The 26,270-nt window shown below is 35.7% G+C and overlaps 1 protein-coding gene across 4 annotated transcripts in view; it reads right to left on the bottom strand.

Annotated features, from left to right (window-relative positions):
* The window catches only part of GDPD1 (glycerophosphodiester phosphodiesterase domain containing 1), a 52,777-nt gene that overhangs the window by 9,533 nt on the left and 16,974 nt on the right, over positions 1 to 26,270 (bottom strand). For all 4 annotated transcript variants that reach the window (XR_006341162.1, XR_006341161.1, XM_043902832.1 and 1 more), the window contains exons 3-7: positions 14,440 to 14,575; positions 12,075 to 12,120; positions 6,370 to 6,488; positions 5,763 to 5,852; positions 2,386 to 2,519 (exon numbers count right to left, since the gene is read on the bottom strand). Coding sequence is in view for 2 of the 4 variants with exons in the window: in XM_043902832.1 (XP_043758767.1) it covers positions 2,386 to 2,519; positions 5,763 to 5,852; positions 6,370 to 6,488; positions 12,075 to 12,120; positions 14,440 to 14,575 (525 nt within the window). In the remaining 2 variants the exon portion in view is untranslated. The remainder of the gene's footprint in view (positions 1 to 2,385; positions 2,520 to 5,762; positions 5,853 to 6,369; positions 6,489 to 12,074; positions 12,121 to 14,439; positions 14,576 to 26,270) is intronic.

The raw sequence follows: 26,270 nt of genomic DNA, 5'->3' as shown, positions 1-26,270 counted from the left end.
TCCGTTTCTTCATTCTTTCTGGAGTTATTTCTCCACTGATCTCCAGTGGCATATTGGGTGCCTACCGACCTGGAGAGTTCATCTTTCAGTGTCCTATCTTAAAATTTGGGAAAGGACAAAATTAAATTAGAACAAAGCCCATTTGGATTCTCTATTTTCATGATTTCAAGCTAACTTTTTGCTTGAAAATTTAAAAGTTATCTTTCAAAAGATCCCGAGTACCCAGAACCCATGTTTCTTTCTTTTTTGGTGAGGCCTTTCTCTTGCCTTGTCTGCTGTAATTTTGTATGCAGTAGATGTAAACACACAGCCAAACTTTACTATGTATTAAAAGATATTTAGGGTAAAAATGGGATTAAAAAGAAAACTCTAAAAACATTTTTTCCTTTCACTTTCAATATTTGAAGACCTAGGCCCATCCTTTTAAGACATCTTTCCTACTGAAAGAGTACACTTGACTTTCAGACCTACAATGAGTTCCTTCAACCTCTTTGATGTTGAGAGCACCACCTGTATCATTAACTTTGGGCTATGCCCAGAGACTTCTCTGACTAGTTAGTCTCTCTACTGTGAAGATTGCTCAGCTTCTTTCAAAGTTAAACTGCACAGTGATCTTCATTCTCCCCAGATCTTGATTCTTGTTTCCTTTCCAACTCCTCTTGTCTATACTCTTAGGATTACCTGAGTCTCCACACTTAAATTCATTAAAAAAAAAATTTATTTTGTTATTTATTTTTTAATTTGTCTTTAAATTTTTGGCTGTGCTGGGTCTTCATTGCTATGCACAGGCTTTCTCCAGTTGTCGCAAGCAGGGACTACTCTCTAGTTGCGGTGCACAGGCTTCTCACTGCAGTGGCTTCTCTTGTCGCAGAGTGCAGGGCTTCAGCAGTTATGACATGTGGGCCCAGTAGTTGTGGTTCATGGGCTTAGCTGCTCCTTGGAATGTGGAATCTTCCCCCACCAGTGATCAAATCCATGTCCCCTGCCTTGGCAGATGGATTTCTAATTACTGGACCACTAAGGGAGTCCTTAATTTTTTCTCTGAATTCAGTTTTTATTTGAAGCTTTCTAAATAAACTCCTTCTATTCTCCTAATTCTACCCGAGGTAGAAAGTCCCAATTGCATTTTCAGGGATCCCAAGAACTTAAAAACTTGAAACAGTAATTACCTCATTAAACACAAACTATTACACTGCCTTAGGAAGTATCCACTCTCTTTCATTAAAAATAAATACAAACACAATATTCTACCAGTGTCTGAATCCATAATCACTTTTTAAAGAAAAAAATTAGTTCTATGAAATCTGTTCACATCTGTAATTTAGTAACATTTCCTTCTAAAAGGAACACCTGGAGATGATCTCAAGAGCACAACAGTCCATTCTAGACCAGAGGAAAGCAAAGTACTTTAGGGATAAATGGCTAGGAATTATTTTAATTTAGCAAATGAAAATAGTTTATTTGTAGACAAGAAGCGATTTCTGTTGTTTCGTCTGAGGAACAGCTACAGAAATTGCTAATAAACACTATTATAATTGGGAATAGATAAAATAAGCACACACATAACTAACAAACTCAAACTGGAAGACAAGCGTGAAACACAGATGCTGAGGACAAGAGTGCTGACCAACTTCTCTTTCTTACTGATATTTTCTAATGACTGCTGTATGTTCAGCTTGAATTTTTATAGTTCTGTGGGGATGAAAAAAGTTCTCATGCAGATGAAACCACATTTAAATGATCTCTCCAGAAGCTCCAGGGAAATTTACAGCTAGGAATGACATTCTAAGGGTGTGGGATTGTGAGATGAAGATCTTTGTTACATAAAAATGATAATTTAATGATAAAAGCTATCATTTATTGAGTGCTTATTATTTGCCAGGCAATGCTCCAAGTGTTTTATACATTTTAATCTTTGTATTAACAGTAAATTAGTGTGTGAAAAACAAGGCTTTATACCCAGTAGAGAAGTTACACAAATATGAGTATCCGAGAATCCCCTGGACTACGAGGAGATTAAACCAGTCAATCTACAGGAAATCAGCCCTGAATATTCATTGGAAGGACTGATGCTGAAGCTGAAGTTCCAATACTTTGGCCACCTGATGAGACGAACTAACTCAGTTGAAAAGACCCTGATGCTGGGAAAGGTTGAAGGCGGGAGGAGAAGGGGACGACAGAGGATGAGATGGTTGGATGGCATCACTGACTCAATCGACACGAGCTGGAGCAAGCTCTGGGAGTTGGTGATGGACACTGAGTCAGTGATGCCATCCAACCATCTCATCCTCTGTTGTCCCCTTCTCCTCCCGCCTTCAATCTTTCTAAGTCTTTGTCTTAGTTTTCCAGTAATCGCTAACTAATGAAAACAAGGTAATCACTTACTTCAATATGATAGAAGGCATTGGGATTTCAAAAAACTGTTCTCGAATGGGCACAAAGGGCAAGAGGCCAGTGAAGAACAGGCCAAGAATGAGCAGAACACGTTGTAAACTGAAGAGTATAGGAATTTCCGAATTCTAAAAGACACAAACAATATCAGAGGATTATTTCACAACCTTCAAGATTCCCCAAGACTGTATCTTGACATCTGTTTAAAGTATTCCCTAAATCATCAACATCTACTTCCAAACACACTACACTTAGAAATGACTGGTCCTTGACAAATAGGTCAGGATCTATCCTGGAGTCCTACAGTATAAACCGATACTCAAGTTTCCCCATTCTCCACTCTCTGCTTCTGCAGCACCAGTCCTGTCTGTCGGTAGTAGTCTTTCTCACCAGAGATTAAACATATCAAATTTAATGGAACAAGATAAAGAAATAATGATATGAAATATTCAGTAACCTTATACATATTCAATAACTATACATATATATATATTTTAAATAAGATATGATACAGATATATGTTAATAGTGTTGCAAATATTCACATTTTCATCTCACAAAACTGAAACTCTATACTACACAAATCCCCATATTCCCCTCCCCCAGATCCCCCGTGTCTATCTTTAAAACAAACAAAAATTTTAATACATATGAATGTTTCTGTATAAAAGTAATACATTGAAAAAAATCATGAAAAAACATATTTTATTTAACATTCAGTCACTTAAAAATATAGACCTGTTTATTGGCTACTTAGCTGCAATACAGGGGATGATTTTTGTGGCATGCGGGATCTAGTTCTCTGACCAGAGACTAAACCCAGACCCCCTGCAGTGGGAGCATGGTGTCCTAGCTGCTGGACTACCACCAGGGAAGTCTCCGTCCCCTCTTTTTTAGATTTCTTTCCCATTTAGGTCATCACAGAGCACTGAGCAGAGTTCCTGTGCCCTAGAGCAGGTTCTTCTTAGTTACCTATCTTATACATAGTAGCATATGTATGTCAGTCCCAATCTCCCCATTCATTCCACCTTCCTCCCATTCTTTTATATTTCCAGCCTCTAGCATCTGGGAAGTAAAGAGCTAATATGAAATTCTTATACATCATAATTTAAGAATTACAAAAGATGCATGAATTATATAAGCAAGTTCATAGCACAAATGACAATTACTGTTGAGACATTCTTCCTTAGGTGTTTGAAAATTGCTGCTGAAATCTTGGGAGTTTTTACATTTTAAAATGACAGGAGGCCAGAGGTGTCTAGAAAAATACGTGAATCAAGGGGAACGTTCTGTGATTCTCGGCCAAAAGTGAACATGTTATTTAAACTCACAGGAGGTTGTAAGAATATACTAGAGTCCCATTTATTCTTAACGCAGCTGCCCCATCTGTAACCAGATGTATCAAAACCAGGAGTTGACAGCGATATGTTACTGTTAGGCTGTCGACCTTACACAGTTTTCACCGTTTTTAAAACTTGTGTTCATTTGTGCATGTGTATAGTCAGATGCAGCTGTAATCCATGTATAGGTATGTGTAATCACCCCCAGTCAAGACACAGAACTGCTCTATCACGACAGAGAACTCCCTCCTGCTACCTCCTTAATTGAGTGAATAATTAATTTCATGCGCACCATTTTCACTTTACTGAGATAAATGCCCAAGAGTAAGATTGCTGATTAATATGCTAAATGTATGTTTGGTTTTCTAAGAAACTACTCATTTAATTAAGAGTGGCTATTTTATTTTACATTCCCACCAGCAATGCATGTGAGATCAGTTTCTCCTCATCTTCTCCAGCATTTGCTATTATCACTATTTTTAATTTGGAAAAAAAAAATTGAATGATGTAAAAAGGGGCTTCCTTGGTGGCTCAGATGGTAAAGAAGCTGTCTGCCATACAGGAGACCCAGGTTCAGTCCCTGGGTCGGGAAGATCCCCTGGAGAAGACAAAAGCAACCCACTCCAGTATTCTTGCCTTGAGAAACCCATGGACAGAGGAGCCTGGCCAGTTAACAGTCCATAGGGTCGCAAAGAGTCAGATACGACCAGGCAACTAACACACACACACACAAAGATCAGCAGGTCATGAAGCCTCCAGTATATTATCTTGCTTTTGTCTCAGTTCTATATTCTTGGGGATCTGAAGTCACTCAGCCCATTGATTATTCTGTTCTGTCCTTTTGTACACAGATAAAACTTATCACTTGCCTTAATTAGAGCCTCATTACTTTTGATTGTACTTTTAATTATAATGGTGCTGATTTTGGATCTATGCTTTCCTTCTTTGCCAGGAAGAAAGGCCTTTTCAAAAGAATTCTTTGTATTTTAGAATTGCAACTTGTGTCATGATATTCCTTCTGCATTATCACTTGTATTCTGAAAGAGAATCTTTAATGCTTAAGATTTTTTAACTCTTTGCATTTCAAATCCTCTTAGCTGACTATGAGCTAAATTTGCTTGTAGAGGCTTAGTGTACCATTTCAAAATATATCCAATTTTTATAGATATATTTTCTTCAAACAGAAAGATTTCAATTTGTGGATGGCTGTAATTCAATATGCTACCTGATAATCTTTTCATACTGTCCATCCTAAAGGAAATCAGTCCTGAATATTCATTGGAAGGACTGATGTTGAAGCTGAAACTCCAATACTTTGGCCACCTGATGCGAAGAGCTGACTCATCTGAAAAGACCCTGATGCTGGGAAAGATTGAAGGAGAAGGGGATGACAGAGGATGAGATGGTTAGATGGCATCACCAACTCAATGGACATGAGTTTGAGTAAACTCTGGGAGTTGGTGATGGACAGGGAGGCCTGGAGGGCTGTAGTTCATGGGGTCGCAAAGATTCAGACACGACTGAGCGACTGAACTAAACTGAACTGAATTGAACCTGATAACCATGATTTAACTCTATCTGGGAAGTAATGTAAAGAAAAGCTTGAGTTGTAAAGTTGAAGGACTCAATACTTTTCTTCATTCAAAATTATGCAAAAAAATTTTGATTACCTAACAAAAACCAGACACTAAAAGTCATATATATATACATAATAAAATGAATAACATGTTGGCAAACAACTAATATTATCATGTGAAAATAATAATTCTGTGAGCCAGTCCAATCATAGTGAACTTAATTGCAAGGTCCATTATCTACTAAATCTATTATCTATAAATTCATTATGTCTATTAGTAAACTTCTGGTTAGCTGCTTCCATCCAATACTATCTGTCTTTGTATCAAGGCTATGAAATAAGATATTTTAAAAAAATTACTACTGTAATTACTTAAATTTTATAGACATACAACAACAACAAAGACAGATCATTCTGTATCTTTTTTTTTCATTCTGTATCATTTTTGAAGCTTACCTCTTTGTAGCACTTTTCTACAATTTCATAGCTGGCGTTACCCCACACTGTTATATGTTCTCGTCTGTACTGCTTGACCAATTCTGAAACCTATATGTGAAAATTCAAAATTTTATTCATGTGACTATTTGTAAACCCACTTACATGATTTTACTTATAAAATGGATTACAACTATCTGCCAGTGCTTAGTATAAAATTTTAAAAGAACTGATAATTAAATTCAGATTATTTCATAAAGTATAAGAAATTACATTTACCACTGTATGATTTATCTAATAGAATACAACTGTTTAGTAACTGGACATAAACTAAGTACAAATGAAACAAGTGAAACTGGAAGAAGTAATTAATTACATAAATGCCACAGCCATGGGGGTTCACAGGAGCTCACGCTTATCCATGACTGAGACATGACAAGTCACTCTGAAAACAGGCTTTCCTACAGTCGAGTGATCTCTTCTACCAACGTAGTATTTAAAACAATGCTGGTCCCTAGAGTATCACGTTTCCTTGAACACTGTCAATCTACGCAGGCACCTACTCTAGCCGTATTTAGTTCGTGAAATCGGATTGCAACACGCTCAGAGGAGGCAATGCCTTAAGTACCTTCTTAATCAGCAAATTGTTGTTGACTTTGATATCGATGTTAATGGGAGTGTTAGGAAAGGCCTCAAAAACTTCCTTCAGTAATGGAATTCGGTTATCTTTTCCTTCACATTGGCATGCTGAGGAAGCAAGATTTTTAAATGTATTTTTAAAAAATCACCTTTTTTATGATTAGAAAAGTTAAGAGTATGCAGTCATAACAGGACATTTACAAAATGAGGCAAAGTATAAAGAAGAAAAGAAAAATCATCTAAAAATCCAACAATTTAGATATAACCATTGAGACCATTTGATGTACTTTCTCTCTTTTTTCCTATACATAATCTAACGATGTTATAATATCGTGTCCCTTCAAGTTTTAACTTGATCTTTTCACATAAGTAAAAATAAATGTTAATATACTGCATTTATGATTATGATTAAAAGTTTTCCATTATACTTTTTGAGATAACTGTAGATTCAAATGTAGTTTTAAGAAACAATATAGAGATTTGTACAGGGTTTATCCAGATTCCCCAATGGTAACCTTTAGCAAAACTGTAGTATGATATCATAACCATGACATTTACATTGATAGAATCCATGGATCCTATCCTGCAGTTATTATTTTAAATATATTTAAGGGTTTAAAATTTAACCATTCTCCTTGAAGGATAACAAAATCTGCCACTCCAAAATATGCCATTTTGGCATAAGGAATATTTTGAAGTGAAGGCAATTGAGAAGAGGCAGGTACAAGAAAAGTTCTCTATGCCCATCCCCCATCTGCCTAAAAACAAGACTAAACTGTGTAAAAAATAAACAACAACCCGCGACCCCTATCAGCACCAAAGGACTCTATATGACAAACTACTGACTAGTCTTTATCTTCCATCAACCCCCCATATTTACCTTCCCACCATTTGCCACTCTAGACATTCAAAGTCCTTTTTTCCTTTGTCTTGTCACTTTTCTGAAAATTTACTGGATTCTGTTTGCTTGTTTAAGATGCTATATAAACTCAAGTTCTAACCACGCCCTGAGCTTCCTCCATGACACATACACATTAATAAACTTCTGTTTTCCTCGTGTTAATCTTTTTTGTTACAGGGACCAGATGAGAAACTAAAAGAATAGAAGAAAAAAATTTTTCCTTCCCTAGACCTTACTACTGGATATTGCGATTGTTTCTAAAGTTTTGCTTACAATTTTGTAAAGTAATTAGCCTCCAATTAAAATAAATAAATTAAAAAATAAATAAATGAAGTTTTGCTATGATATCATCATTGCAATTAAAATAAATAAATTAAAAATAAATAAATAAAGTTTTGCTATGATATCATCATTGAATTTTTCAGAGACTGTAAATAATATGGATAGGCAAGGGAAATGCATGCTAATTCAGTAATGGGTTGAAGAATTATATCAATGCAATTAAATCAATTCAAAGAAAAACTGAGTCATGAAAAATCAGAAGAGGATTTTTAATCATTCTTTTTATTTTCTGAGGGCTATTTTATTCTTTTCTTAGTTCCATTTGCTCTAATTACTTAGATGACATACTATATAACTATTATAAAATTTTCCCTTCCACCCGAAGCTTCAATTCCACTAATGCGTGAATAACAAAATTGTGAAAGATCCTTTATTTCATCCTTATTGTGCAGCAAACCAAAACAAAGAAGCATATCAAAAAAAGTAATTTAAGTCCAAGTTCTAAAACTTTTTAAAATACAGGCTCGTGTGAAAAGCAGCACGGGAATGGGAATATTAAAAAAAAAGAAAAAATATGTTATCATTTTGTCGGTTCTGTATTCTATTCTTACTGTCTTTTTACTATGCCTTATAACTCAGATGGGGCTCTGGGTCATTCTGATGGGACTGTTAATCATTTGGCTTTGTCTCCCAGCCACAGAGAAAGCACATAACCTTTTAAGCATAAAAATATGGACCACAGGAGATGTTGCCTAAAACGGATCCTGTACTTTTGAACTTATCATAGGTTCATTTTTATGTGAAGAAGATGTACTTGAGAACAAAGCTAACACGATGAAAATGGAACAAAGAAATGGAAATAAGAGACAGACAAATTATCGCTTGAGCAACTGGAATCAGTTGTTTGAAGGCATATAACCTCTAGACTTTTTAGTTATGAGAAAGCAATAAATTATTCTTATAAACTTCTCAAACTATTTTCAGATGGATTTCTAGTATTGATAACTCAAAGAGTTTGGACTCAGACTACAGAACTGAACTATAAAAATTATTTATGTTAATATACAAAAATTTAGCTATAGTTTTTATCTAACCAGCACCCTTCCTTCCTTAGGAAAAGGAAGGAATGCATCTCCTACATTCCAAATTGTTCTGATTGGGCTGTCAAAAACAGGACCTTCTCCCTGCTCACTCTCACAAGTAGGCAAATGACCTAGGTCTGGCCAATTGTAATAGCCTGTCCCTTTATCCACATGAACAGTTCAAGATGGACACATGACCCAAGTCTAGCCAATCAGTGCCTTTCTCTAGAACCTTTCATAAGTAAGGTCACAGTACAGGCAGGGGTCACAGTGCAGGCAGGATGTGAATTTATAGTTGTCAGTGATCATATTCCTGCCACATATGCAAAATTCATCTATAGTAAAAGAAGGTAGGACCCAAGAGAAGCAGAACAATGGAATAAAGCAAGAGTCCTTTTATGTGCCCAAGGATCCCATAATGTTTAATATCAGATCCACCATATCCTAGAGAGTTAATGGTAAAAATAAATGTCTTCTTTCCCCTTTAAGCTAGTGTAAACTGGTCTCTGTTTACTTATAACTTAAAAAGTCTGAACATGAGGTTCTATTTGTACAGTCCAACATGGCAGCCACTGGCCACATGGGGCTATTTAAATTAAGATGAAATAGGGGACTTCCCTGGTGGCCCAGTGCTTAAGAATTCTGCCGTTTTATTACAGGGGGCGTGGGTTCCACCCCTGGTGGGGGAACTAAGATTCCCCCATGCTGCATGGTGTGGCAATAAATAAATAAATAAAATGAAATAAAATTTAAAATTCAGTTACTCGGGTATACTAACCACATTTCAAGTACTCAACAGTCACATGTGGCTATTGACTATTGTGTCAGACAGTACAAATGTAGAAAATTTCTATCAGTATAGAAAGCTCTATTTAGGCAATGCCATTCTAGTTAGATTTTTGTGAGCTTATTCAATGTGGAAAAACTAATTTCACAGTCCAAAGAATTACCATAGACAATAGCTATTCACACCTAAGTTAAGATGTACGCAAGAATCAACTTAGAAAAAGGTCAGATAAAACTAACTTTGGAAAAGCAACATGACACATTACACAATAAGAATAACATTGAATCAAACAGTGGGAGGGAAACATGGAAATGAAAATATGCTAAGAGAATAATGTGTGCTAAAGCGATGTGAAGATATTTAAATTAGATGATTCAGTCAGCACAGAATAAAGAGTTGGAGGAAGAAGTTTGTCCCCAATATTGTTGCAGGCAGAGAATAACTAACGGGGAAATACTACCAAAAGGGAAAGAGGAAAATAACATGAAAACATGAATGCTAGATTTAGAGTATGCCATAGGATGTGCTGGTTGATGGAACACATGAAGTGGCTCTGAAGCATACTAGAACTTTAAAACAGATCACTACAGTCAAATCTAGATCCAAACTATGTATTTTCCATGGAAAAGAGGTTATTCTCAAGTAAGCAGGACAGATAAAAATAAACTCTTTGGTTAACACATTTTCATGTTTCTCCTTTAAGTTTACTTTTTAATGTAACCTGTGGTACATCAAAGCACCTTTAAAAAGAAAACACTTAAAAAAAAAAAAAAAAAAGGTAAAAAAAAAAAAGAAAACACTTAATTCTTCTTCACTTAAGTTGTGAACCACAAAGAAAGCAAGAGGCCTAAAATCTGTACTCCTCTGAGGGTTGATTCCCTCTCTCCCTTTTTCTTTCTCTCTCTTCCTCCAGTATTTGAAGAAAACAACAGTTCCAAGCAGGGGAATAGGAGAGGAAAAAAACTGAACAACTTTCTGCCTAATCTGAGTCAAGTTTTTACAGTACTATATATAAGTCTGTTTCAAATACAATAAACCTCACGTTTGAGGCACAGCCTTTAAGCTAATTATATGACTTGAATACAATATGAACAAAGGTTAATTATTATTTATCATTAAATTTGAGAGTGCATGGCATTGCTACTAACATGCGATTTGAAGAGACTCTGTAGCTAGAGGGGCAGTATGGATAGCTGAACACTGGCCTGGTAAGGAGAAGACCTAGTTTCAAATCCCAGGTCTGTCATTTTCTTGTTATATGACCTTAATCAAGGAAATTTACACATTTAGGACTCAGTTTACTTTCTGTAACAAGAGGAGACAGGGTTAGATGATTTCAAAGGTCTCTTCCCTTTCAAAAGTTTTATGACTTATCTGGGAGATATAAAACCAGGGGAAAATTTTTTTTTTTCTCAAAGCATCTTATAAACTTTGTGAGGCTTTGGCTTTGCTCTTTACAAAGGAAAAATTGGGAAAAACTTCACTTAGGAAATTTTCTTAACTTTTCCAAGTCCACAAGTGACACCAGTACTGAATAGCTTTGCAAGTTATAATCCTACTAATTATAAGAATGAAAGGTGTTTCATCAAATCAGCAAAAGCTTAATGATACTTACTTGGAAGGCAAAGTAAAAAAAAAACCCCACAAACATCAGATTGAAACGTCCTGTAGAGACAGCCCATGCAAACAGGTTTCTGATTTCTATTTGGCTCTCTAAGGTTTTTTCACGGGGTCGCCAAGACTTGGACACGACTTAGCGACTCAACAGCAGCAAGGTTTCTCAGTCAAGGAGAAATTACATGGACCAGTTTTAAGTTTAGCTCACAGAGTGGTTACAGGTCTTTTTGAAAATTAATATCAACAGATCCTTGATGTTTAACCAAGGTTTCCACTATATGCAAGCTTTACCAAGGACCACGACATGAACATCATGCAGTTTTCCTGAGTCACATGTGAATCACTCAAAACATGAGGTTGAATTGTCAAGGGAAGGGAGCTCAGCACCTGTAACTCGAGGTGGTGTATTTTCCGTCCTAACGTAACTAGCACATCGGACCAAGGGACATGTCTCTTTGTGAGAAATGTTCCCTCAAAAGAAAAAATAAAAAACAAAAAACTATGTTGCTGATTAGAAAATGAAGATGACTAGGAAATGGATGGTTTATTCGACTAACGGAATTCTCTTACTGATTTAAAATATGGAGTAGCTAAATAACATAGAATGAAAAAATTACAGAATTGGCAAGGATCCGAAAGGGGTCCCTTTAATTTCTTTTCATTTATTCTTCTTATTTATGATGGATTATTTACTACAAGTTATAGTAATATTCTAGAATTTGAAGCTTTAGGAGTGCAAAGTATCCCTAATAATATCTGGGTTTCTCATAATTAATATTCAGACTTAAATGAACTAAATTTAGATAGAATGAGTCAGTTAATAAATCTTTGGGAATCATCACCTCAGGTTTAGATATCCATCAAGATTTCAGATTTGTAGGCCTGCACAAACAAGCTTTGAGGGAAATACTTTTAGTTAGAACTTCTTATCACAAGCTAATACACATGTATTTCTAATTCTCAGCATAAATGAATACACTTAGTATATTCATAAATGAATTTTGTCTGCAAATGTAAATTATTACCTTTTTGAAACGAGACATCCAGTTTGCCAAGGTAAGGTGGGAGTTCCTTCAAAAGATATGATTAAAAAAAGTTAACTCTCAAAAAATAAAAAGTATCTTAGCATCTTACATTAAGACATAAAGATTTGCTTCTTTGAAAAATATAAAAATGAAATCTACAAATGTTTATATAGTAAACTCTCTAGCAGAACAGCCCCAGCAGCAAACTGACTGTATAATTACTAACTTTCATGACTTACAGGAAATCTGTACTAATACAAACCATTTGTCAATAATAAATACACAAAGATCTCAGTAGACAAATAACAGCAATAGACAATTCAAAGGGAAAAAAAATCATAAAGAAAAAATCTTCAAACTCACTAATCAGGAAATGCTAATTAAAATTTAATCTAGCAAATCAGGAAATTCTTTGTTATATATATATAGTGCCCCAAAATGGTAAGGGTGTGGCAAAATGGAAATTCTTTTAATATCAGATAGAAAAAGTCTTTTGAACACTTTTAAAAACCAAGCTGGCAACAGCAACTTTCAATATATGTTAAGAAACTATCGGGAATTCCCTGGTGCTCCCCCTGGTTAGGACTCTGTTTCTGCCTCAAGGTTCCGGGTTCAATCATTGGTCAAAGAACTAGGATCTCACAAGTCACATGGCCAAAAAAACCCACAACTATAATATTCCTGATTTTTTACCCAATAATTTCCCTGCTGAGAGTTAATTTGTGTGTGTGAGTTAGTCGCTCAGTCATGTCTGACTCTCTGCAACCCCATGTACTATATATAGCCTGTCAGGTTCCTTTGTCCATGGAATTCTCCAGGCAAGTATACTAGAGTGGGTTGCCATTTCCTTCTCCAGGGGATCTTCCCGATCCAGGGATCGAACCCAGGTCTCCTGAACTGCAGGAGACTGTTTACTCTCTGAGCTGCCAGGGAAGCCTGAGAGCTAATTTGGTGAAATAACTTTGTTTTTTTAATTTTTAAAGAGTTTTTAAAATGTGGACTATTTTAAAAGTCTTTATCGATTTGTTACAATATCGTTTCAATATTAGTTTTTTTGGCTGCAAGGCATGTAGGATGCCAGCTTTCCAACCAGGGATTGAACCCACACTCTATGCATTGGAAGCTGAAGTCTTAACCACTGGACCACCAGTGAAGTACCAGGAAATAACTTTAAATATAGAGAAAATTTTATCTTTACAAAACTTTATCTTTACACACATCTAAATAGATGTTCAGTGCAATGTTATCCCTAATGGTGAAAGCAGAACTAATTCAAATACCCAACAAACCAGGAATGGTTAAAAATAACAATATATCCACTCAGTATAATAACTTCAGTCATTTATGAAAAATAAGCATAGAATCTGAAAAGGCTAAGTACTGTATGATTCCAACTGTATGATACTTTGGAAAAAACAAAACTATGGAGACAATAAAAAGATTAGTCATTGTCAGGGGTTGGGGAGCAGGAAGGATGAATAGCTAGAGCACAGAGAATTTTTAGGACAGGGAAACCATGCTGTATAACATTATATTAGTGGATAGAAGTTATTTTCACGTATGCCACATCGAAACCTGTAGAATATACAACGTGGAGAATGAATCCTAATGCAAGCTATGTGGGTGGTGATGATGTATCAGTGTAGGTTCATCAACTATAACAAATGCACCACTATGGAGCAGAATGCTGATAGTTGAGGGAGGCTGTACCTGTGTTAGGTCAGAAAGTATTTGGGAAATTTCTACATATTCTGATTAATTTTTTGTGGATATAACTTCTAAAGAATAAAAGTCAATTAAAAAAAAAGGAAAAAAATGTATGTCATGCCATAATGTTAAAGTTGTTTAAAAATACAATATAAATAATATACAATGAGAACACAACCATGTAAAAGACATTCAGAGTATATATACAGATAGCATCCTGTTGACATAAGTTTTCTTTAGGTGGTAGAATTAGGCATTGTTTTTCTTCCATTTATCAGTTTACTATAATGAGCATATAAACTACTAAAATCAGATTTTTAAAAGGATTTTTTCCTATTCCTGAAGACTAAAACTAGTTCATATATATAATCTGAATCAAACAAATTGTAGAATATTTGCAACAAGTTGAACTTCAGTAGTTTTACATTTGAGGACTTCGGTAATTTTGTTGAAACATTTATCAAAATAAGTCTTCACAAATGTATGTAATGAATACAAATTCTCACTGGAAGTCAGAATAGTTTTTTAAATTTCCTTTGACATTCATTAATCTTTAACTTTTTTTCTTATTTATTGAAGCGCTATCTGGCACCTACCGTTTTAAAAAATCTTATTAAAATACCTATTAGTTATTAGTTTATCATGCATTTTTACTTACACAGTACTTGAGATCAGAGATGTTTACATTGACCCCTGTTGATCTCTTTAGGTTCTCATCATGTGACACTACAACTTGCTCATCTTTTGTGATATGGCAATCCAATTCCAACATATCAGTTCCAATTGTAACTGCACTGAAGAAACACAAAGAAAAATAATGACATTCTGAAACATAAGCAAACATTTAGGTTATGTACATTAGATGAAAAAGATAAAAAAAAAAACAAGAAAAAGATCAGAGTGACATCAAAATAGCAGAAAATCCCATAATACTAAAATTTCTCAAGATTATTATTTATTATGAATAACTGATATGAAAATATTCTATGTGAACTTAGAATAAATAAGAGACTCATGTTGCCTCCTTTCCATAACAAGCAATCCCTAATCTGGCAACCCAAACTAAAGGAAAGGCTTCCCTGGTGGCTCAGTGGTAAAGAACCTGCCTGCCAATGCAGGAGACGTATGTTTGATCCCAGGGTCAGGAAGATTCCTTGGAGAAGGAAATAGCAACCCACTCCAGTATCCTTGACTGGGAAATCCCATGAACAGAGGAGCCTGGTGAGCTATAGTTCATGGGGTCTCAAAAGAGGTGGACACAACTTAGTGACTAAACAACAACACAAATATAAAGGAAAGAACACTGGACCAGAAGTTGAAATTTGGGTACCAGTTCCTACTTTGCTACGAACTTGCTGTGTAACTTTGGGCGGGTAAATGCCCCTCTCTGGGCCTATATTTCCACAACTACAAAATGAAAGCTTAAGGAATGAAAAAGGATGCCCACTTCAGCCACTTAAATTCAGCATAGGATCAGAAACTATCAGGGAAGTTAAGCAAGAAAAAAAAAAAAGCACCAAAATTGGAAAAGAAGTAAATTCATCACTATCTGCAGATGACAAAGTCTCATATGTAGATAAAAAGGTTTCACACACTACTGAAAAACTAAAAAAAAAACTAAAAACTAAAAAAACTAAACCAACCACACCAGTAAATTTCAATACAAAACAAAAACACAAAAAATCACTTTTATTTCTGTACACTAAGAATGAAAATCTGAAAAAGAAATCGTGAAACAATTTCATTTACAACAGCATCAAAAAGAATACAAACTTAGGAATTAACTAAAGAGGTGAAAAGCTTATACAATGAAAACTACAAAACACTGTTGAAAGAAATTAAAGAAGATATAAATAAATGCACAGACACCCCATGTTCATGGCCTGGAACACTTCATTTTGTTAAGATGTAAACACTACATTGATCTACAGATTTAATGCAACTCCTATCAAAATTTCAGTGACTTTTTTTCAGAAATAGAAAATCTATCCTAAAATTCATATGGAAGCTCGAGGAAGCTCAAATAGCCAAAACAATCTTGAAAAAGAACAAAGTTGGAAGACTCACACTTTCTAATTTCAAACTTACTACAAAGCTTCAAAACAATGTGGTACTGGCATAGAGACAACACACAGACCAAGAGAAGACAGAGTCTAGAAATCTTAGCATATACGGCCGAATGATTTTTGACAAGGATGCAAAGACTATTAAATAGGGAAAGGGCAGTCATTTCAACAAATAGTGTTGAGAAAACTGGATATTCACACGTGAAAGAATGAATTTGAATTCTTACCTAAAATCATAGCCAAAAATAAACTCAAAATGAATCAAAGAACTGTAAGACCTAAAGTGGAAAAAAAAAAGAACTCAGAAGAAAACATACAGAAAAAGCTTCATTGAACTGGACTTGGCAATGACTTATTGGATATGACACCAAAAGCACAGGCAACAAAATTAAAAATAGACAAATTGAGCTTCTTCAAACTTTTAAAAGTCTGTGCATCAAAGGACATCAACAGACTAAAAAGGCAACTCACAATGGGAAAATCACCTATCTATCTGATAAAGAATTAACATCTACAATACACACAGAATTCCTAAACTGAAACAAGAAAAACAATCGAGTAAAAAATGAATAGGCATTCTGCAAAGAAGATGTGTCAATAAGCACATGAAAAGATGCTCAACATCATTAATCATTAGAGAAATATAATCAAAATACTTCACTCCCATTCAAAAGACTATTAATAAAAAAGAAAAGAGGGAAGGAAGGAAAAAAGGAAAAGAAAAACAAAAGCCACAATATTGATAATCCTTGCAGACATTATGCTAGGTGAACAAAAGCAAAAATACAAATATTTTTTTATTCTACTTAAACAAGGTACCTAGGACAGTTTATTTAACAAAGTATAATGGTGGTTATCTCAAATGCTAAAAGATGATGTTCTTAAAGTGCTGCACTCAATATACCAGAAAGTTTGGAAAACTCAGCAGTAACCACAGGACTGGAAAAGGTCAGTTTTCATTCCAATCCCAAAGAAGAGCAATGCCAAAGAAGGTTCAAACTACCACAGTTGCACTCATTTCACATGCTAGCAAGGTAATGCTCAAAATCCTTCAAGCTAGGTTTCAGCAGTACATGAACCGAGACCTTCCAGATGTACAAGCTGGGTTTAGAAAAGGCAGAGGAACCAGAGATCAAATTGCCAACATCCATGAGATCATAGACAAAACAAGGGAATTCCAGAAAAACATCTACTTCTGCTTCAATGACTACGTTAAAGCCTTTGACTGTGTGGATCACGACAAATTGTGGAAAATTCTTGAAGAGACGGGAATTCCAGACCATCTTGCCTGTCTCCTGAAGCCTGTATGCAGGTCAAGAAGCATCAGTTAGACCTGGACAGGGAACAACGGACTGGTTCAAAATTGGGAAAGGAGTGAGTCAAGGCTGTATACTGTCACCCTGCTTATTTAACTTATATTGAGAGTATATCATGTGAAATGCCAGGCTGGATGACTCACAAAAGCTGGAATCAAGACTGCTGGGAGAAATATCAGTAACCCAGATAGGCAGATGACACCACCCTAATGACAGAAAGCAAAAAGGAACTAAAGAGCTTCTTGATGAAGGTGAAAGAGGAGATTGAAAAAAACTGAACATTCAAAAAATTAAGATCATGGCATCCGGATGCCATCACTTCATGGCAAGTAGATGCGGGAAAAAATGCAAACAGTGCAGACTTTATTTTCTTGGGCTCCAAAATCACTGAGGACAGTGACTGCAGCCATGAAATTAAGACGCCTGCTCCTTGGAAGAAAAGCTATGACGAACCTAGACTGCATATTAAAAAGCAGAGAAATCACTTTGCTGACAAAGCTCTATATAGGCAAAGTTATGGTTTTTCCAGGAGTCATGTGCAGATGTGAGAGCTGGACCATAAAGAAGGCTGAATGCCGAAGAATTGATTCTTTCAAACTGTGGTGCTGGAGAAGGCTCTTGAGAGTCCCTTGGGCAGCAAGCAAGATCAAACCAGTCAATCCTAAGGGAAATCAACCCTAAATATTCATTGGAAGGACTGATGCTGAAGCTGAAGCTCCAATACTTTAGCCAACTGATGCAAAGAATTAATTCACTGGAAAAGACCCCGAGGCTGGGAAAGATTGAGGGCAAGAGAAGGGGGCGACAGAGGATGAGATGGTTGGATGGCATCACTGACTCAGTGGTCATGAGTTTGAGCAAACTCAGAGACAGTGAAGGACAGGGAAGCCTGGCGTGCTACAGTCCATGGGGTCTCAAAGAATCAGACACGACTGAGCAACTCAACAACAATGGTGGTTACCAGGGCTGTGGGGTGAGGAGGCTGGGGAGTTATTTAACGGGTACAGAGTTTTAATATGACATGATTAAAAAGTTCTGGAGACAAAAGCTACAAACTTCTAGATATAAGATGAATACGTACTAGGGATGTAACGTATAGTATAATGACTACAGCTAACTGTTGTGATATACAGCAAAACTGTTGAGAGTAAATGCTAAGAGTTCCTTTCACAAGGAGAATTTTTTCCTTTATTCTTTTTATTGTGTCGATAAGAGAGGATGAAGGTTAGCTTAACCTACTGTGGTAGTCATTTCACAATATATGTAAATTAAAACATCATGTTGTATGCCCTAAACTTATACAGTGATTGTATGTCAATTATTTCTCAAAAAAACAAAAAAAAATTGTAGAAATGGATAGTGGTGATGGTTGTATAACAATATGATATACTTAATGCCACTGAACTGTACACTTAAAAATGTTAAGATGGCAACTTTTGTGTTATGTACATTTTACCATGAAAAAACAAAAATATTTTAATTGTCTTTCAAAAAAGAAAAAACTTGAAAACATCAGAACAGATAATTGCTAAGGCTTCTTTCCCCCTAAGATGTTATGACTGATACAGAAGGTGTACCACAGTGGTTAAGAGAACAAACATTGAAAAGAAAAAAAAAAAGTAAATATGTGAGGTAATGGATGTGTTAATTAACTTGGTGAGAATCCTTTCACAGTGTATACACACTTATCATTCATCACATTGTGACACTCTGAATACATTAAAATGTTGTCAATTATACTTCAATAAAGCTGGGGGAAAAAAAAAAAAAGCACAGACATGGGAGCCTGCATTCAAATCCTGGCTCTGCCACTTACTTGGGCAGTTATTTAGCTTCTCTATGTTTATTTGCAAAACAGTGAAAACATTAGCTCTCTACATCTCCTTCCCACCTTGCTCCTACACTCCAAGCAGCCCCATGCTCTAAATATTTCTTTTGCCTGAAATGTCTTTCATAGAAAAACAACATACAATAAAATAACAGACACAAGCTTCAACAGGCACTTCTCGAGTGAGAATTTCTAACTGGCCAATAAGTTTATGAACAGGTGTTCAACATAAAAATTCCACAGGGAAACAGAAATTAAAACCACAATGAGACAGCACTATATACCCAACAGAATGCCTAAAATTAAAAGGAATAACAATAAGTTAGCAAGACAGTGGTGCAACTGGAACTCTCATACATTGCTGATGGGAGTGTAAGTTGGTAAAATCCTTTGAAAAATATCCACCTACCCTATGACACCTCTCGAGAGGGGAACAGCAATCCACTCCAGTGTTCTTGCCTGGAGAATCCCATAGACAGGGAGGCCTGGTGGGCTATAGTCTATGGGGTCACAAGAGTCGGACACGACTGAGTGACTTAACACACACACACACACACACACACACACACACACACCCCATGATACAGCAATTCAACTTCTGCTAAGTGTGTATCTTCTGAGAGAAATGAACTTATTTGACCATTAAAAAACATGTACAAGATTATTTCACACCTCATGGATGAATTTTACAGATATAAATTGAAAGAAAGAAAAGCCAAAGACAAAAGTATAAACACTGTATGATTACATTTATGTTATCAGGAACAGAAAAAAGTCAGTTGATTGTAATAGAAATTAAAATAATGGTTATCTAGGGGAAAGGAGTACAGGCTGGGCAAGGCCACAAGGGTGCCCTCAGAGGTGCTAGAAATGTTCTATACTTTTATTCTGGTGGTGATCACAAGGGTGTGTATATGTATATTAAAATTATTTGGGCTTGTGCACTTAAAGATTTGTGCATATTACCAAATGTATATTACCAAATATTATACACACTACAGTAACAGTTTAAAAAACAGTTTTTTAAAAATATTTACTTATTTGGCTGTGCCGGGTCTTATTAATACCTGCAGCTTGTGGAATCTAGTTTCCCCACCAGGGACTGAACCTGCACTGGGAGCAGGGAGTCTTAACCACTGGCCCACCAGGGAAGTCCCACAATAACAGTTTTGTAAGTCTTTCTTCTTCCCCTTGTCTGCTAACTCTTACTTGTTCTTCAGGTGTAAACTAAGAAACTAGCACTTCAGGACACCTTCCCTAATCCTGCCCTGCCCCCCGCATCCCTGACTGGATTTTGTAGCCTATTTACCAATTATTTGCCAAATTGCCAGGACTTCCTGCACCACCTGTGTTTACTAAGTTAGAGTACCTACCGCACTCTTTTGAATATACCTACTTATCTTCCCCTACTTGCCCAATTAGACGGAAAGGGTGTCTGGACCATGGCTGTTTACTGTCGCATTCTTAGTGCCTGGGCACAGGACTGCTCACAGCATGTATTGAATTAATAAATGAAAAGAGACAGCTCTCTGTATATGTAAAAAGCTTACATAGCACTTTATGAATCAATTACCACAGATGACATCTTCAAGATGAAAAACAAAGTAAACGTAGGCAGGGCAGGGAGAGAGTTTTAGGGGGAAAAAACCTTTCCTTTTTTAAAATTCAAGAATGGACAGAGTCAGAGCTGAGTGAGCAGACTGAGAAAGCAGGAAGGGAAAAATGTAAAGTAGGTAAATTACGGTTTGTATAATACATTCCCTTACATTTAAATTGTTTCCCAGTGTTTGTGTATGAGGTCATGTCACTACAACTAGATAGTAAATTCCTAGTGAGGAAGGGTATTTGTTTCATATTTTCCAACGTTCACAATGTTGGGTATGTTGCAAGTAATCACACATTTCTAAATGAGCAGAATGAAGCTATGTTTTGGTTATCAATATCCAACTAGTACCTAAATGTTCATCAATGATGATCCATTGCTGCTGTTCAGTCGCCTAGTTGTGTCCGACTCTTTGTGACCCCATGGACTGCGGCAGGCCAGGCCTCCCTGTCCCTCACCATCTCCCAGAGTTTGCCCATGTTCATGTTCATTGCATTGGTGATGCCGTTCAGCCACCTCATCCTCTGACGCACTCTTCTTCTACCCTCAATCTTTTCCAGCATCAAGGACCTTTCCAATGAGTCATCTGTTAGCATCAGATGGCCAAAATACTGGAGCTTCAGCTTCAGCATCAGTCCATAGTGATGATCCAAAGCCACAGTGAAGGAGAAGGAAATGGCAACCCACTCCAGTCTTCTTGCCTGGAGAATCTCCAGGTCCGCAAAGAGTTGCACACAACTGAGTGATTTCACTTTCACTTTCCATTAAAATAGTTCATTTCTTTAAAAAACAAAAACAAAGTCACAGTGAATTGTTTAGTCACTAAGTCATGTCCGGCTCTTTTTGCAACCCTGTGGGCTGTAGCCCGCCAGGATCCTCTGTCCATAGGATTTCCCAGACAAGAATACTGGAGTGAATTGCCGTTTCCTTGTCCAGGGAAATCTTCCTGACCCAGGGATCAAACCCGTGTCTCTCGCATCTCCTGCACTGTCAGGCGGATTCTTTATCACAGAGCCACCTGGGAAGCCCTAGTGAACATCATACATCAAAGAATCAATGAATCAAAGCATTCACATGGAATGGCATTGTGGATATCTACATGAAAAAAAAGTAGGCATGGTAGGATCCCACTGATGTAAAATAAAGTGTGTATGTGTGTATGTATGCACTTTATATGCCTCACAAAATTTATCTTTGGAGCCGACTACTTGAGAATTGTCTTACTTGATCTACCTCTGATGATCCAACCCCATCAGCATCCCACTCCAAAAGAACCAATGGCCACGTGGTGCTGTGTGCCAAAGTCTCACACTGCTCCCCTATTTCTTAAATAATCTTCCCTTTCAGTGCTCTGATTATCACCAGCTGTTAAGAGAAAAACAAACCTGGCTCATTAATATAATTCTTACTAAGACAGTAAATATCTATATGTGAACTGTATATGTCCTCTTCTAAAGAACATCCACCTTTGAAAAAGACTGTTTGCAATTGTGTGTTTGCTAGAACCACAGATGTGTAAAAATAAAATCTAAAAATAGGCAGAAATAGGTTTTAGGTTGGTAAAAGTATTGTTCTATATTTTAAATTTTCCTTAAATATTGTTATACTGTGTATAGTTTTTAGCTTTTATTTATTTATTTATTTTAAGAATAAAAGGGGAAAAAAATTGAGAATAAAAGGGGACTTCCCTGGTGGCACAGTGGATGGGAATCTGCCTGCCAGGGTAAAAGCAGAGGTTATCTATATTTTCCTGTATTTAAATATATATTTCCCTGTATTTAAAAATACCTATACATATTACCTAAGAAATCTTTCTAAGTGTGAAGTTTACCTTTAGCTGAAATGTTGGCTGTTTTTAGAAATGTTTAGGAATTATACAAAAAATATTTTTTATTTATTGTATGCTTACCTCTTATTAAAAAGCTAATAATAAAAAATTTAGAACAATAGTAAGTGTATCTAGGACAATGTGTAAATTATTCTAATAAAGTCATCTCAAATTCGATACACAAATAGCTGGAACACAGCGAGAAAAGAAAACTATTTTTTTTTAATCACTTTAGCCTTCAAACTTTTCTACAAATAACAAAATGTATCTACTTCCACTGAAACACCAGACATTTTATAGCTGAATTTCTGATAAGTTGATGACAAACACAGAAAAAAGTTACGGGGGGCAAGATTTCAGTATTTCTGGAAAAAGAAAAGAAAAACTCTAGCTCTAAAAGAAGTGAAATTACTTCAAACTCCACATAAACAATGCATCAAAACTTACAATAGACTTTATGTTAAAGAATTTATTTGAATCTCATGTATTCCTCAAAACATTAAGGTTATATTATTCCCACTTCAGAGATGAGATAATTAGTATTGTATTAATTAGACATTCTAAAAAATTTTATCATGAGAATCAGGTCACCGATTAATTACTTTGATTGTCGGCCAACTTACGCTTCCAGCAATTGCTAATACAATTTACTTCTTTCTTTTACCATTCATATTAATACCACTGGGATCAAACTGTCCTGTGGGTACTCACCACAGCAGCCTGGTTTAATAACCTAGTTTTATTAGCTCTTAAGAACCACACTTTACATACTCAGGGTTTATTGGCTCTTTGTGTGTGAGTGTGTGTGTCTATCTTTGTAGTACAATTTTTTAGTTTTTGGTTCCATGCTTATTATAAGTGGGGTTCCGCCTCTACCTTCTGTTAACAGTCTGCTTTGGTCCTGAGTGCTCCATTCCATACACCTTTCAGTAACTGACTAGTGAGAGCCTGTTAGTACCAGAGCCAGATTTAGGGACTGAGATGAATCAGGAAAATTCTTATTCTCAAAGAATCCCAGAAGAGCCACATTCATAACTTAAAGAAAGAAAATGAAGTCGCTCAGTTGTGTCCGACTCTTTGTGACCCCATGGACTGTAGCCTGCCAGGCTCCTCCATCCATGGAATTTTCCAGGCAAGGATACTGGAGTGGGTTGCCATTTCCTTATCCAATTCATAACTTAAGGTGTCTGTAAAATCATTTAAAAAATTTATTTATTTACTTATTTTTTGGCTGCACTGGGTCTTCACTGCTGCATGTGGGCTTTCACTAGCTGTGGCAAGTGGGCTCAGTAGTTACGGCATGTGGGCTTGGTCGCCCTGTGGCACATGGAATCTTCCTGGACCAGGGATCGAATCTGTGTCCCCTGTGTTAGATTCTTAACCACTGGACCACCAGGGAAGTCCATGAAATTATTTTACAAGCCAGATTAAATAACTTTTTATAAACTGTGAAATATAATTATTTCTCTTTGTCAGTACTAATTACTTCTTTAGCCCTACTATAATATAGTAAATATATAATGAATTAATTTTCCATATACTCTTAAGGTCCTTTCAATTTTCTAGATGTAGCCTGTCCACATAACCTCACGTTTTAACCTCAACATTTCACGATTTTAAAAGGAGCTTCTTCCTCTCCACCAAATGATAGCTGTTCTAGTCCTGATATCTTTTCAATTTTCTCATTAATTTTAACCTGGCTTCCCATACCAACTATTTATACTTTCTTCAATATCATCTTTACCTCCATGTCATAATATACATGCTTTTTCAATATACACAGATATCAATATATAAATAAGATTTAAATACATGTAACAAATAAGATCTAAGTTTTAGCTGCTCATTGTATTTTCACTATTTCTTCTTCAACTACTTCACCTATCAAGGATAAACCATACTTAAGCACAGTGTCCGTCTTTTGCCAATTATGGAGTATAACTGTTTATCTTTTTAGTATACAATACTTTGAAAATAGTATGCGTAAACAGCTTTTTCTTATTGTTCATGAAGTAGGTATATTTAAAAAAACCTTTCTAAGTGTCCTAGCGGTTACATAAATAGAATATTTATAAATGAAAGTACAATTATAAAAAGTACTTATTGACAGTATACTGATGCATAAGGCAAAACGAAACAAAAACCCAAATCATTACTACCACCAGCACCATCAAAAATATTTTTTTAAGTTTAAAAATAAAGCCTATTTGGTTTAGGTTTTACATAAATTCCAAAGTCAGTTAGCAAACAGCCATACAATTGAAGAGTTAAACAGCCTTAATATATGGAAGAGGTGCTTTCTTCTTTTAAAGTACCAGAAAAACCTCCAAAAAACTAAAGTTAAAGAAAGCTACCACATGATAGAGAAGGCTGTGGTACTTTTCAATAGTTACTGCTTGAACAAAACAATATAAAAACAAACTGCCTGAAGACAGGAAATGAAATGTATCCAGCAGGTAAAAATCATCTAAATTAGATATTCTTTGAATATCAAAACATTTTTCAGGGAATCAAAATCTTCAAAGATAAAAAAATATTTAGGTACCATCCTTAGAAATAATGTTTTATACAAATGCATCATCCTTAGAAATAGTTTATTATACAACTCAGTGTCTTAATTTCATAAATAAGAGTGGCTGGTAAAGATTTAGCAAAAAAATATGGAGAAAAACTTACAAAATAACATACATTTACATACAGAATGCTAAAACCATTCAGTCATGAGCAGTTTTTCCCCAAGTAAAATATATCACTACATCACAGACAAAAATTATCTAAATGATAGTCAATGTAGGTGTGTGTGGGTGTGCATGTGTGTGTGTGTGAATCACAGTGAAAACTGTTCACATAAAATTAAATATATTTTTTGTTATAGGAGGTAGCTACATAATCTCAGTAGAGAAGATAAAGTAATTTACATTATTCTGCTTCACCATCAGTGACAGGAGGAAAGAATTTGCATTTTAGGGCTGTAAGAGACTTGAGATTACAGTCAAAAGGCATCATGTTTTAGAGCAGGAAGAATAAGCAATGACGAATATAGGAGGATAGGATTTAGACCAAATGACTATGGAAAAGCAGTACCTTGGGACCTGATAACAAGAAAAAGACTCTCTCAAGTGTCTTTGAATGATGAGAAATAGAATTAAACCTTAAGCCAAGTTAGCCTGATTTATTAGCCCCAATTATGTACATAAAAATGGTTAAAAATTATATAAGAAAATATTTGCCTTAGTAAATATGGATAGTCATGTTTTTCATGGGGGTTAACTTACCACGTTTCCTGTCTTATTTTTCAGGGAAAAGAAAACAGTGTTCTCAGCATTACCACAGGCTGATGATAAGCATTTACTTTAAGACCAAGAACAAGGTAGCAATCAGCTTTTGTTCTTGTCTCTCCTGCTGCTTCTCTGTGAGGTGCTCTAAAAGACCTCCGTGGGAAATATGAATGATTCAAACACTGGAAAAAATAATTTACCTTATTTTTTTTAAAAATAAGATCAATTACTCCTAAGGCTTCAAAGAAGAAAGACCAGATAAGAGGTTCAGGTCTGTGGAAGAATTACTGAGTAGACACATAATCCTACACATAAACAAGAGCCAATGTAACAGTGTTTTCCTTTCCTTTCCTTTTCTCCTTCTCTCTGAGACTAATTAGCATTATGCACAGTATGTGCCTTGTTACAAACGTCTTCTTTCAGCTCTGGCACTGTAGTGCCAAAACTCAAATCTAGATTTTCAGTTAAGCAGAAGACAAACACTTGTTGGAACACTTCAGACTAACTAAATAAAAAAAGGAGATTTTAATAAAACAGAAACAACTGTCACAAGCAGATGCTACCTGTATA

Source organism: Cervus elaphus, chromosome 5 (assembly GCF_910594005.1).
Source record: "Cervus elaphus chromosome 5, mCerEla1.1, whole genome shotgun sequence".
NCBI lineage: Eukaryota > Metazoa > Chordata > Mammalia > Artiodactyla > Cervidae > Cervus > Cervus elaphus.
Note: the sequence above shows the minus strand (reverse complement) of the source record. Positions and strands in the feature narration are given on the sequence as shown.